This window comes from Rhea pennata, chromosome 3, assembly GCF_028389875.1.
Source record: "Rhea pennata isolate bPtePen1 chromosome 3, bPtePen1.pri, whole genome shotgun sequence".
NCBI classification, from domain to species: Eukaryota; Metazoa; Chordata; class Aves; order Rheiformes; family Rheidae; genus Rhea; species Rhea pennata.
In genome coordinates, this window is record NC_084665.1 from 116,152,685 (window position 1) to 116,168,448 (window position 15,764).

General features: G+C 32.4%; 1 protein-coding gene across 1 annotated transcript in view; it reads right to left on the reverse strand.

Moving 5' to 3' along the window:
* The window catches only part of NBAS (NBAS subunit of NRZ tethering complex), a 180,774-nt gene that overhangs the window by 115,982 nt on the left and 49,028 nt on the right, over window positions 1-15,764 (reverse strand). Inside the window, exons 26-32 of the mRNA XM_062573114.1 lie at window positions 15,146-15,279; window positions 14,250-14,312; window positions 13,541-13,663; window positions 12,320-12,422; window positions 10,417-10,640; window positions 7,239-7,351; window positions 3,979-4,092 (exon numbers count right to left, since the gene is read on the reverse strand). Of these exons, the coding sequence (XP_062429098.1) occupies window positions 3,979-4,092; window positions 7,239-7,351; window positions 10,417-10,640; window positions 12,320-12,422; window positions 13,541-13,663; window positions 14,250-14,312; window positions 15,146-15,279 (874 nt within the window). The remainder of the gene's footprint in view (window positions 1-3,978; window positions 4,093-7,238; window positions 7,352-10,416; window positions 10,641-12,319; window positions 12,423-13,540; window positions 13,664-14,249; window positions 14,313-15,145; window positions 15,280-15,764) is intronic.

A 15,764-nucleotide genomic window follows, 5' to 3' on the forward strand; every position in this document is an offset into this window, starting at 1 on the left:
TTTTTTACTCTTCTATTTCATAAGCAAGTGATTACTTAAAATAAATTTTTGCATCTTTTCTTAACTGAGTGCGGATTAAGTAAGGATCACGTGACTTGAAACACCTCCAGTTCCCTAATCAGCTACAGGTTTTCTGATTCTCATGCTAAACACATTCTCTCTTGCTCATGTTGCTTAGATGTGAAATTGAGTTAACACTTTTATGTCTGTTTTAGAGAGGCTGTGATTATTAATGGCAGTAAACTCTACATAAGCTTAATTAAGTATCACACAGCAGTTAAGAGCCCAGAACATACATCATTACCTAAATAATGTTTTATCTTCAATGAGTATGAATATAAATTCTATTACTTGCTTTCCATGCTACTGTCTAAAATAAAAGCTCTATTAAGAGAATACAGCATAAATCTGTTATAATTCTGTTACATAAAATTTATATTGTTAGAGATATACACAGATGTATCTGAAAATAGTTCTTTCAAAATCAGCAACTAAGTTGGGGGAAAAAGTTTGATAATAATCCCTCCAGTTAGTAGATAAAGCATTAGAAAGCAGTTTACTGGTAAATATACATGGTAGACTAAGAACAGAAGGGACTGCAAATTTGAGAACGCATAACCAGCACAGATAAGTACTGCACACAAGACAACAAACTTCTTTCACAGCAAAGATAGCTCATAAATCAGGGTAATTGTGTAAGTACTGAAAAGTCATTAGGGACAAAAGACAGCTTTCTTCCAGCAGCATATCTTTACACCATCAAGTAAATCCTTAAAAACATTTAATCCCTAGATTATTTTTCAACATCAAGACTCATTCCAATATGTCTCCATAACACCATGCCCTTTCATCATAAACTGTTAGAAATCAAGTTATCCTTTCCCAATAATTATAAAACAGCTAACAAAGGCTAGTTGTTTTAAATTGGCAAATAAGTTTTTATTTTTAATATTCACCTTAAAATAAAATATACTCATTTACAAATCTTAATCCAAATGTGTAATCTGCCCTTTTGGCAATAAAATATAATCTACAGGATTATATTAACCTTTGTTATCCTCCTTATGGTTACCAAGTCCTAAAATAACTCCTCACCATATTAAATTGTGACTCAATAAAACTCAAATTATGAGTTAAGAGATACAGAAATACCCTTTATAAATACTTTTTTTTAATACCAACTACTAAATTTTAAGACAATCTTCATTCACAGATGAGAAATTCCATTTACAGACTACTGTTAAGATTATGCCAGCATTCCACCAAATTCTCTGTTTTTGAAGGGACTATTATTCTATGTAAATAATATATAACTTTAAATTCAGTGCAATGCTACCTATTCAAGCACTCAATTAAAGTACATACAGCAGTAACTGAGGACTGCAGGGTGAAGCCGTACAGATTTTCTTTTTACTAATAAAAATATTGTTTTTACTGACTTGATTTTTGTAAATAATGATGACAGTCATTTCCATTGTACACTTAATAAGAGTTTTTTGACCCTCTTCTGAACACTAGTCAATGGGACAGAATGTCAAGTACAAAGGTTTTCCTGCTATATTTCCCTTTCTTAAAGAAATCTTATTCTGTAACAAAAGAAAAAAATAACATGGAAACTGACAGAGCAATATATTTATTTAGCGTAAGAGACAAGAGAAATAATGGCAAGTGTCAAAGCAGTTTTTGCTCACTGAGATACACTTTTACTACAAAAATTTCATACTTACCAGAGGAACCACTACTACCACTATTCCTAAGGTTAACCTTCTAAAGTCAGAGCCCAATACTCTCAGAATAAATATGCAATTTTTCATGTAATTAGTTTGAAAACCATTCACTTTCTTAAGTCACATCTTAAAAGGTGACAGCCAATCACACACACAAGAAAAGAAAAAATTAGGTCATTATTTCATCATTTGTCTTTGAATCTCTCTTTAAAGCTTTCCTTTTCAATGCTGTCTAAGTAAGTTTTACAATGGTTATAAAGCTAGCACACAATCTATTACCGTATCAATGAACTCTATATAGACTCCCTAAAATTCTCTGCCTAATTTATGTTTCCTCTCATCTTTTATACCCTGGAGATAAGAGCCAGGACTCCGTTCTATGTTCAAAGGTATGTGCCAGGGCACTGTAGGTGCTGCTGCAAGACTAAAGCATTAGGATAACAATACCAGGGGAGAGGAACCACAACTTTATGCTTTTAAGCTGCATAGGAGTACTTTGGATTTTGATTTTCTTTCTCACCAAAAAAGAAGATCATCTAGATTCATAAAAGAGAAAGTAGCAACATTAGCCTAAAAACCCTGACATATTAAGAAAAAATACTAAAATTTTTATCTGATTTTGGGGGAGGAAAGGGGGAAGCTGCTGTACATCAATCTTCACTTTTGATTCAGTATGAAGATAACTCTTTAGTTCTACAAATTTTAAATAATGAGTTATGACTCCCTCATGCTAGGTTCTTTTTCTTTCTATAGAATAGGAAACTAAGTGTAACATTAACATAACTATGTAGACTGGCTCCAATCATCTAGTATGGTAGCATGCTCTCACCTCTATCACCTTTCAAGTAGCAGTGCTACACAACAGGAACATAAAGCTTTTTAGAGTCACAATGTTATTTGCTATGATTACTTTCTTTACGACCCAGTCATCTCAGGAGGTCAAACTGATTTCTGCATCTCTGTTCATAATCAACCTCACTAAATAGTTCCTTCCTTCTGTATAAACTACCATGCAATAACTGCCCTTTTACAGCTTCCTAAAAGCATAAGAGATTAATATTAAAGATTTAAAAGCTTACAAAAGAGAGAAAGAGTTAGCCAGGCATGTGTCAATGACAATTCGGGAATGTATTTATTTTATATATCACACTTCATGAAATATGAATTTCTGTTTGGCTAAGTGATAAAAATTTGCAGGATAATATTTGTAGTGATATTGATGGGCTATTTTTAAAAAATCAAAAGATCTAAAGGAAACTTTAGACAAGCAATCTAAAATATATACTGGTCACAACACATCTGAGAATATTCCCTTCCTCTCCTCTTCCCCTTCCAAGAGTCCACTGGTGGTGTTCTAAAGATTAAAAAAGCAGGACTGGAACGAGAATATAGCACAAATGGGGAAACAGGAATTTTTTTTTCTTCCTAAAAAAAGAAGCAAAACAATGTAAAACCCTTCGCTCAACAAGTCCTTCAATGAATGATAAATCCAGGTGAGGCCCCTCTGCTCTCCACTTCCATCCTTACGAAAAACAAAACTATCAGCATTCATATACTCAGCTTTATCCTCTACCTTCAAAAGAGCTGCTAATGCTTGAACAACCTAGAAACAATATCAAAGATTGAGTTCAGTTCAGTAACTCTGAAAACAAAGTTGAGTTCTCTTATTTTCTCTACAAAAGTAGCAATTCAGTACAAAATAACTATTTTACTAAAGATTCAGTCCTTCAAGATGTTCAGCTCCTCAAATGAACATTCAAGCTTTCCAACACATTCTTTTTAGCACACAAAAGAGATGCACCAAGCATAGATAAAAGTCTGTCTAATAACTGAAATTTATGTATCACATTTGACTTTCTTCTCCTAACCTAGAGAGCTGTTATTAAATCAACTATCTTATTTGACAGAGGCAAAAGATCTACTGCAATTTCAGTACTACCAATTGACTGTAACACATAAAATATTCTCATCCATAACTCAAATCTGAAATGAGCTTTTGTTCAAAATCCAAATTAGATAAGGCTGTTCTTATTTTATGTAATAAAGAAGGTTAGAAAGCTGACTTCTAGATCAGCTCTTTTACAGGTAAAATATTTCATTCTTGTAAAATTTCATTTCTCCCTGATGACTGCTCTTCCACAGAACTTTTTAGTGACGTCCTTGAACAGGCATTCTAATGATCAACTCAAATGTCCTAAAGCATAACACAAATATATGTTGCATTGCAATCTAGTATTTTATAACAGTTTACCTGCAACCCTCAATAAATTTGCAAGTCCCAGGAGCTTAGCAGACTGCTTGTAGTTTGTTGATGACTGAGTAAGACAGTCCTTGATGAGGCTAAGTCGATCTGAACATAAACGCACTGTTGAAAGAAGAGTAGGTGTTAGAGACATGAAACTTCCAGCCATATTTTTTAGACATTGTACACACAGAAACAGTGCCTGTGAGTATAAGAATGCAAATATCATCTAAAATAATAAAAAAGCTCACAATTACTTGCATGCATATCTTCAACTGTATCTATGAATAGAATACTACGTAATATATCCAGCCTCAATCACTAGCAAGTCAGGTCAGAAATGGTAAAATAAGATGGACACAGTTTTAAATAAAAAATAATTTTTGTTTCAGGTTTTCAAATTCAATTTTTTAAAGAATTAGTTTCTGCATAAGGAAGGAAGAGAACGGACAGTACTCCATATTAATATATTGTGTCTAAACCATAAGATATTAGGCCTACAAATAATAATTAGAAAAAAAGAGTGAAGAGGGAAGCAAATAAACACTCCATTAATGGAAACTCCATTAACAAATTCTAGAAATCAAATTAGACTAAGAGAATGATAAATGGAGGAGCAAGAAAGGTTAAAGGCTTAGTTCTATTTTTAATATTCTACCATGTACACACATTTGCATACAGTAGAAAATGTTTTCATTCACTGACTATACAACCATGATTCGTCAAAGCATCTAAACATAACTAAAAGTAAGATGAAATAATGCCATGGATGAAACACAGTTTCACTGATATTAAAGATTTTTTTTTAACTTTACATTAATAAGTTATCTACAGTGAACAATCAATAGAGGTCTACCTGTTGGGTTATCACCAATATCCTTGAAAACTCCAGGAGCTGGTAGTCTATGAACTTTTAATTTGTATAATATATATTAAGGGAAGTAGTACTCAATCGAACAAAGTACTGAAAACTAGAAGATTTTGGACTGAATAGGCAGCCACTCACACCTATCCAAGGTACCAGCGACAAATGTTAGTGTCACTAATTTATGATACAATGTAATGTTTCATTAGTATTAGTGATTTGAATGTGGTCTCATACTATTTATTTAAGAAAGTTTCAATGTAAGATGAAAGAGCAATAAAGATTAGAGATACAATAGCTCCATTTGTATACATCACAAAAGCATATTAAATTAAAATTTTTTAATATTTTATGTACTTTGTACTTTTAGTATTTTATGAACTTTGGAGTTGTAGTCACCTATTAAAGTTACAGTTTTATAAACGTGCTTACCCTATTTTTATTACAGGAGGATTTTACAGTGCTTTAGAAGATAAAAAACAAAAAATACTAGCCAAAATACAGAACTTTGAAAGCACCCAAATCCTAATATGTTTCAGTACTCAAACTTCTGAAGTGCATATACTAAAAGCAACTTACAAATAAAAAAAACTCTCTATTCTTTTCCTAGCTCTTTGGAAAATACAGACTTTGGCATTTTTTCTTACTTATTTTTTTTGGTCACTCAGTGTGGAAGAACACACAAAAAAAAACACAAAAAAAAAAAGTCTTCAAGAGAAGATGTGAAAACGATGTGATGGAGATGACACAAGTAGGAAAAAGTGATAAAACTTGAGAAGTCTTCCAGTCTAATATAAATTTCAGTACAAATAGTCTGGCTAAAAATTACAGATTGCTTTGGGAAATATTATTAGAATAATTTGATTTACGTGAAAGATGTTGAAGAAATGACACAGCAAGATCCTTAACGAAGTTACAGACATGATCATTATAATTATCTAGATCAGTCTTATTACAGATACTGTTAATGCTGCATTAAGTTGCCACTTTTTCCCCTTCCTCTTCCTTCACCTGCACAGTGAGAAAGGTGAAGAAAACATGCAAAAAAATTACAGGTCTTTTTTGCCAGCTGAACAAACTGACTAAAGTGCTTTTCTCTAGAAGACAACTGTACAGTACTGCAAGATCTAGGAACTAAACTTATTCTCAATCTAGAAACTGAAGGCTTCCTGTATATAAAGCATGAAGCAGCACCTCACTTCAAAGGAAGTCTTGCAAAAGAAGAGAACAAAAAGTGAATAAAATAGAGTAACAACAGAATCAAACGACACCCACTTCATTTTCCAGAGATCTCCAAAGGCTTTCCTTAAAAACAAAAACAATAGTTCTCTGCACAGAGCAAGAAGTTAAATCCTGTCATCAGCAAATTCCATTAGCTCTCACTTAATATTTATTCCAATGCCATTAACGCTTAGTACTATCAAAGTATGGTCCTCAAGTCTCAAGTCTCTGTAAGTGACCACCTTTTAGCATGATGCTTCTCCCTTCCATTTTGCCTCAGCACTCCTTTCAGGCAGTACTCTTGGAGTGCTTTCAATAATACCAAATGTTCATGCAGTTTCACATAGTTGCCCACATAAAAATACTGTACATTTGCTTTACAGAAAGCTATGTAGAGAAAGTCTGTTGTATTTCTTTCACTTAGAAAATTGTTTTTCTTGTTTAAAGAAAAAAAAGAAAACCTTTTAGTCTGGTACACCTATTATTAATAAATCATATTTCATTTTATACCCCTATCCCTTTTAACTCCATGCCTATAACCACTCCTTCCTTCAAATCTTTTCCCAACAACTTTACATACTGTTGGAATCTGAGTTACAAAACAGTTTTAAGTAAAAGTAAATCTCCATAAGATATATATCACAAATGTGTGCTTCTATTAACATTTTGTTTCATAAGAATACATTTAAAAATGAAACGCCCCAATGGAGACATGAAAACTACCTACATATAAAATAACTCTATTCCGTGCAGTTTTAAAGCTCATAAGCATATGAATAACTGTGGATTGTTTCATGAACTAAAGGTGAGCTCAAACTGTTTCTAATGAAGTCACCAGGAGCTTCAGATACACAGTTGTTTATCTGCTAAAAAGTACTGCTAAAATAAGTCTAAAAACAGACTCTATTTGCAGATATATTTCTCACACCACCTGAAAAATATCTTAAGATACTGAAATCATCATAAGGTCTGTGTCTGTCACGTGCTTGGAAGGAAAAGTAGAGGATGGGGGAGATGGACCCTTAGTTTACTTGTACAACATACTATTGACAGTATTATGGAACAGAAGTATGTATTTGGTTGGACTGAATTATTTATCTACAGTTTTTAAACAGTAAATTTTGCCAAGCATACTTAACATGATTACTTGAATCATATGCATAAAAACAAAAATACAAAGTACCCTGTAATGGTAATATTTTCACACCAAATTCTTCAAGGTAACCAAGAGCACGAATGAGATCTAGTTCCTCCTGAACAGCACGTGGACAGTCAACAATAAGTTGTAGACAGCACCTAAGCAGGAGGAAATAAATTTTAGTTTAAAAGAATATATATATATATTTCTAGAAAAAAGAAATCATATCCTTCATGAGTGAAAAACAGTACTTTACTGCACTTACCAACTGTCAAAATACTTAACTGATACTGCAGCATAAATTATAGGTGGTTTACCATATAATTCTGTTAGCTGGTTAAGCATTTAACCAAATTCTATTCTCGGATAGCAATAATCTTTTTCATTGGGTTGTAATAGGAATGCTGTCCAACTCCTCTGAAATTAGAGTTGCAGCAGATTTAATGAAATAAAGGTTCCAATTTCATTAACTATATTCAACAAATGAAAATAAAACTGATACAACACAAAATAAAATCCTTTCAAAAAGAAATAATTTTTCATATAATATCTTTCGTAGTATGAAATAAATAAATAAAACTTTTTAAATAAAACTTTCACCATGGTACAATATGTTCATATGTAGTTTTAGTAATACATATTTAACAAGAAATCCACAGGAAAACATCATTCTCAAAGGTTTATTATTATATGTAAAATGTCTTAACACAATATGCACAGAGAAAACTATTTTATTTGTGCAATCTGTCATGTGGCCTTTTCTTCTACATCCTAGTGAAGAAACAGAGGTGTTGAATACTTCAAAATTAAAAGGATATGATTTGCTGTGTTCCCATCTGAACAGTCACATTTTTCAGGCACACTGACAAAAATTCTGGGGTTAAGTAGAGAGTAAACAGGAATGGAAGGAGAAAACAAGAAAAACAAAAACCAAACTAGCTAAGGGTAAGGTAAAAGTACTTTGTGCCTAAAAGAGAATTCAGGCAGGAAGGTTACCTTCCATGTACTGATAATCATTCATAGAAATAAGATATCTCATTGTGAAACAGTCGACTGAAGAAAAGTCTAAGAAGGATCAAAACATCATACTGAACGGTATAAACACACTCATAGCAATATTTTGGACTATAAACTGCATATTTCAAAATAAATATCATCATAAAACAATACAATAAAAGTTAATCACAAGACACTTAGGAGACACTAGGACAATGACACTGCATATTTCCAGTATGGAAGAGTCTTTCAATAACATTTTGGGCAAAACTAAAATTTGCACATATACCCTAATTTTATGATGACACTTGATCAATTTTTCCAAAAGGGTTATATCACAAAGCTGCTTGCAACAGCAAATGACTGGGAAAATTGTCTGTTCCAAACATAAAAGCTTTTTGTTCCTACTTCTCCATAATAAAGCTATTCACTAGTGGAAGTCAATCTAGCCCTATAACTCCTACCTTAGCCCAAAGATTGGTTTCTCTCCTGAACATAAGGCACATCCCATCACCACTGTATTGTCTTCCTCTATGAGTAAGTAGCTAATGAGGAGACTTTAACTGCGGTAATTATATGTGTATATTGAAATAATCTCACTGTAATTCAAACAGTGCCTGCATCTGCTTCTTTGTGATGCCAACAATCACATTGGTGTTTTCTTTAATGTGTATATATATATATATATATATACACACATATAAGTATATATAAAGACCCACACATACGTATAAAGAGCCAGTGTCTCCAGTGTCACTTAGAACTCTAAACACAGATATATCTCTGGAGCACCTATAAGCAGCAATGATAGTCAATAAATTGTGTTTTCAATAAGAAGGTAGAAATACAGCTAACATTATAAAACGAGCACTATAAATATGTAAAAGAATATGTTAAAAGACATAAATGTCTTTCAATTTTGATAAAAGGCAATGCCTTTACGTATCAAAAAAACTCATCCCCAAAAGAAATATGTTGCAGGAAGAGGTAGGGGAAAGGAGGGAAGAGGGGAAAGAATGAAAGGTGCTACAGGCTAGAGAAATATAAAAATAATTAATTAAAAAATATTTTCAGTCACTTTCGTAATCTCATTTTAGCTAAGTTAATAATGACACATACACCTATCCAAGTCTTTTCTTGTAAGCAAAAAAAATTTGTTAATCTTATCAGGAAACAGATGATTTATCTGTCCATAATGCTTTGTAATAACAGTGTTCTACTAGAAGAGAACTTCTTAATTTGAAAAGGGGTAATTAATTACAAATAGTTTGACTATACTATTTCATTTGGACATTGGTTGGTTTCCAGAAGATCAAAAAAAAAAAAGGAAAAAAAAAAGAAACAGTACACATTGCAGTACACACTACTACAGGCTAACATAAATTAATCTCTTTCTTGTACTTAATGTACTCATATTCAAGTAAATGAAGAATTTCAAAGGGATGTCTTTTCTTGGAGATGAGACAGAAGATGTTTTTTTTTTCTTTTGAGGCTTGTTTTTAAGTGCCTTAAGGCAAATGGAAGATTCATTTGGATTAATGCATAATAAACAATGAATGCAACAGCATATTCTTAGAAAAAAAGAGAAAGGCTGGAAATATTAACACACTACTTTATTTTCAATATTCAGGATAAGCCAAGGAATTATTCTTCTATATAGGGGATATTTTACCTATCTGCACCTGCCTTGTGAAAGAGAATACTTCTATATTTAAACTTACCCAAGAATGATCACCCACACTGCAACCTCTACATGTAAACCTCCATGCGTTGTAAACTCTATAAAGCTGCTCTATGCCGGAATCTCTTTCTGAAGAATGATTTGGCTTATTTCTTAACATAACAAAGGAAGATGGCCTCAAATGAAATAACAATCTGAAGACCAATTTAAGAAAAAATAATCAACACACTATTTTCTATTTGCGTTAGCAACCGAGGGCAACAATTACAGTTTAGTGCCAGAACATGGAGAAGGTTCAAATGGCACACACATAAGAAATCCTTATGCCCAGAGAAAGATTTGCACTTTTCTTCAATCTGAATCTGTAACAGATCATTCCAGCAATGAGTGACAGCAGTAGCAAAGTATATTGTTTCCATTTTCCACATTATTTTACAAAAGAGAAACAAGTTATGTAAGATTCACCACCTCTTACAACAAAAGCAAATTTCAAATTGCAATTAAAAAAGCAATATGTATTTATGTATATGTTAATTGTGAAAATACCTGGCCAAATCCATGCAGCTATCAGTCAAACTGGTTGAGGAATTGAAATATTCTCTGCCAGCCGCCAAAACTAGTTCAATACTTTTCTCATAGCTGACTCTATACTGTGGCTTCCCTTTGGAGGCAATTAGTGGATCCACTGACCAAATACTGCAATGCATCATTTGTCCAGCCAAGTGGATATTATCTATACTGCTTGAGCATAAAAGACTTTCTGTGAATATCTAAAAAAAAGAATGTTAATTTAATAATTTGCAGCAAGAGTTTCAAGAAAGCGTGTTTGCATTCTGCAGAATTATTCCTTTTGAATAAAAGAATCTTTGAAGTCATCAGAATGTATTCAGTCCAAGTAGAAAATAACTTGAGAGAGACTATTTCTGCATTTTTTAAGCAAAGCTAAAAAAGTAGTTATTCTAAAAGTAGTTATTTCTACTTCATGCAGAAAATATATTATGAATTTCATTGTTACAATAGAAGCTGGAGATTAGACATCATTTATACCTGCATTCTAAAGTATCAAAATGTATGCAAGAATTAAGATCTTAAAAACATCATTATAAAAGGACAAAGTCTCTGTTCTTGAAAACACTCAAAATATTTAGGAATGAGCATATATAATAAGCTTTAAGGTATTATCAAGACTGTCTTCAAAAAATGCATATTAATATACTGTTGCACCTGCCATGAAACACTTAGCTATTAATTAATTTTAGGTCAAAAGCTTTACTTACTTGAAGAAATTCAAAATTGCTTGAATTCCTTTCAAAAATATATGATTCATACATTTTACAGAACCAGGGATCAGCGCAGTCTTAATTAAGCAACACACAGATTTAATCGTTTCAGAAAAAATGTAGCAGGTGCAAGAATGTAACCTTTGTCAAAGGTTTTAATTTCATGACATAAGGATTTCTTAGCTATGAAGAGCCTCTCCAAATCACCTCATGCTTTGTTTTAGACCACCAAAGGACGACAGTTCACAAAACCAGTCTGTCACCAAAACATTTAACATATTGCAGTTTGCTTTCTGCAACTTCAAATTGCACAATTGCAAAGAAACAGTGACATTTTTTACTTATAGCTTGAATCCCACTTGCTTTTTCTCCTCAAGCTTTTTTTCCAATTTGTTTTCAAAACTTCTCCAAAGGGCTAATCAAACTAGCAGTCATAACAGATTAAATCTGTATGCTGTAACAAAGAAAGCTTGCATTATTAAGCTTTTAAAGGATGTCAAGATTTAAATACAGATTAAAGTGGGCAGAGCACAGTTTTTGTAATAAGCCACAATATACTTAAGTGAAAATGCAAATAAATAGTACATACCATAGTAAATTCCACATTAGTCTTATAATTGTCCTTTGCAAATATTAATGACATTTGTTTGGGGTTTATGCACAGGTAGGGTTTTCATTCCCTTTGCCCCCCCCTCCCCCAGTTAAATTAGATTTCTCATTTCACATTATTTCATTTAAACTGCAAACAGTAAAAAGCTCATAATCCTTTACGCATCTTGAGCGATACTATCAACTAAAACTTCATGCTTAAAAAATGCTTAGCTAAAGGTAATGTATATCTCAAAATTGTTTTATTTTCTAGTAATTTAGAATGTTTAGCAATAAAGATATTTGTCAATAGAAGCAAATTATGAAAGATCTAGAAGTCGAGTCACTTTCAAAAAAGCTTAATTCCAGTAAAAGATATACAGAATACTACAGGAGCTTTTGATGAAATGAATTAACACAGGAAGTTTCTGCTTTGATTAAAAACACTATAAATGAGCCAAATAGACAACCGAGAAGTAATGTAACACTTGAAAATGTATTTCCATTTGTGAGTAATAATATGAAATGAGAATTTGTAACTTACTCAGGATATAAATCAACACAGAACACACAAAACTCACCTCATAGCAAGTATCTGCATGTAAGCACGTATATACTTTCTGCTGCATGTCTAACATATCCTGGAGCAACTCCTTCCACTGTGTCTCACTGACTGATGGTTGCCTATGAACATTTTAAAAATTAAACAGTCTCCTCTTCAACAATTTTAAAGAAAGGTTGATAATATCACAGTTTCATCATCCAAAAAATCAGTTTTCTTGAAAGCTATTTCAATCTTTAATTGGACTTTTAACCAAAACTGTTTCAAAGACAGAATACTTCCATTTTGACGTCAAAAAAATGCCTGTAGGATAAAATTTTTTTGACAACAATGTAGTACTTGTTTTATTTTCTGTGGAATGAGACAGGGATTAAAGTACATTTCATCAAAATCTTTCACTAGTTCAAAGCTTCATGGAAGGTTCTAATTACATCAGAAAATTGGAAGTGTTATCATCATAGTGATCCAATAATTGGGTAAAAACAAAGTTGTGAAACTCACTGAGAATCATTAGAATTATGTTTACTGTAGACATTCTTAAAAAGCTAATTAATTGTCTGTAGTCACTGGAGAATAAAGCAGTAAATTTATTTTGCTCCTGAAAGACTAGGTTTCAGATCCTTGACATGGAATCGCACTATCTTAACCTACAAAGTGTCCTATTACCATTCGTGCGCCATTATCAAAACTTTACAAATAAAAATTTAATGAATGTTTATATAGCCATTGTTTTGATTATTACAGAGTGAAAAAATCACTGTTTCAAATATCCATACTAGTACAGCTAACAGTGATTTAGACGTAGAATTGGCAAGTTGAATCATTAAATTACTTTTCTATGGCTGTTTCTAAGAAAACATGCAAGTGTTATAAGTGTTATAAGTTCTACACTTCCCATAAAAATAAATCAATCTTATAGGACATACTTACTATATGTTAATTATTCTTCATCATACAGTACTTTGCAGCCAATATGCTTTTAGGATTGTTGAATAGAACAAAGTACAAAGATATTGAAAAGAGTTCGAAGCTAGGCAATATCTTTGTTATCTAGAAAATGCAGCCGAAACACTAATAGTATTGGTCTTCAGTTTAACAAATGTGTTGTATGGATGTTGTGTTCAGTCTGAACACAACAGTTCTCTATTGTAACAAATTAGAGAGGTATGCTCTCTGAAGGTATGCACTATTGCCCTACTCTCCTTTCTCCCTCAACTCCAGTTCCCTTTTGAATACTAACTTGCGACCTGTATGCCTGGTCAGCCTAATCATCAGCTTCCGTGCCTCCTCCGGGTTGTTCTTTGTGTCCTTTACAAATGAAACAGGTTTCTGAAGTCCATGTTTCTCCAAAAGTTCCGATACACTGTAAGTGAACAGTCAAAATTTTTGAATTTTGCATAGTTGTACAACTACCTCTGCTGCAGTAGCCTTAAAGCTGGAACAAGCAATGCACTCTAAACACAAAGAAATCTCTCTATGCAAAGTCTATAACAGAAAGAATTGGCCTAAGTAACATTATTTAGTTTGTAACAGAAAGGATTAGCCAAAGTAACATTATTTAATTAAAAATTTAAAAATACTGTGAAGTTAACATAACTAAATAACACGAATAAATTGATGAAGTATATTCACAGCTTTTTGTTTCAGGCCATTCAAAGCATTATAGTCTATCAAGATGAAAGAAATCCTCCAGATATTTTAGGTGTGTCCCTTCCTATCTCTCTCCTCACCAAAGATCATAATCCAAGGGAAATATCTGTGTAATTTTATAATATTCAAATGGCTAAAAGGCATTCAAAATTAGTAAGTTCTGAACATAAAAACTTGAGAATTATCATGCCAACAGCACAATATAAGATAAACATTCTGGCTGCTTTCTTGTCAACATTCTTGGATATATCTAGTAACTTCTATAAGAATATACAGTTTATTTTGGCAAAATTAAATACCTAAGTATTTGTTCCAGTTCATCTACTTCATCATGAAGAGTGTTAGTTATATCTGTTTCAGGCCTGCAAAGATATTTTACAACAAATAAATAAATAAATAAATACAATCATACTTTCTGCACTTTATTTATATGATACTCAAGACAGATATGAAAATAAGTACTGGTAGGTTTGAAACATTCTTTTATAAGATCAAATAATACATATTTTTACTTGAAAAAATTAAACCGGCTTCTTGCTGGAAGAATAGCTAAAATAGAGACTAAGCCTCTATAAGAGCAGACCCTTCTTCTGCCTTGAAGAATTTTCTCAGGATCAATCTTTTCTGCATATAAAAGATACTGAGGGACTAGATTACATCTCTTCCTTCTGTTTATGCTTTCATTTTCTCCAGATTTATTCTTCCTTTGTACAGGCCTTCTAAATTAAAACCTCTCTTGCCTGGCCATATTGCTGTTTATTAGCATAAGACACTCAATTATAACAAGATCAGCGAGACTAGTAGGATAACACTAAAACTTGGTCTCAATTCACAAGGCTATAAAAGGCAAGGAAACTAATATAGGCTTGGTCTGGACTGCTAGTTTAAGCAATATTTCATACACATTGGTTACATTATGTGGTAGAAGAAGTGAGACACGTGTACATCTGTGCACACACATCTGTACACACACACACACACACACACACACACACACACAGTCAAAAAGCAATTCAGACAGGAACCGAATATTCAACATCACATACTTTTTAATGGTAGTTATTATTTAATGATAATGTTTGCCTTAGAAACCAAGCAATATCTGAAGTAATATCACTAGTATTTTTAAAGCACTACTTTGAAACTATATTGAACATACCTAAAATATTCAAAATAACAAGCGGAAAATTCTTACCCATATCCTCTTTGTGGAAGGCATTCCAAAATATCATAACAGAGTGCAAGCTGATCATCTCGTTCACAACTAAAAACACATTCCAGTGCTGCAGCCATAAGTTGGTCTTGATCGGGAATAATTTTTTGCTGACACTAACAAGAAAAGAAAGCATTCACATGATAAGATAATTTTTGTTTCCTTTTTCCAGTCAAACAGGGGAGTGTCTACTGAAATTAAAAAAATATGTATATATATACACACATGTACATATATATATATATATATATACATATATATACACACACACACACATACGTATATACATATGTGTATATGTGTGTATGTCTGTCTGTCTTCTGGTTGTAATTACGAGGTCTCTTTCTAACAATTTCAGTAAAGTCTCTGTTAACGTTACAAAGTCTGAAACATAACTAGGTTAGTTTCCTACACTGTGGGCATCTGAAAGAACAAGGCACTCAATTTTATTCTGTTTGAATTTGGGACAGGTGGTGTGGTGTGGTGCAGTGCAGGGGAAGGCAAACTACTCTCAACATTGGTCAGATTTGTTTAATTTGTGCAACAATATTTTTATATCTATCTGTCTATTTCTATAGAAAGTGAGATAGATAGATAGACA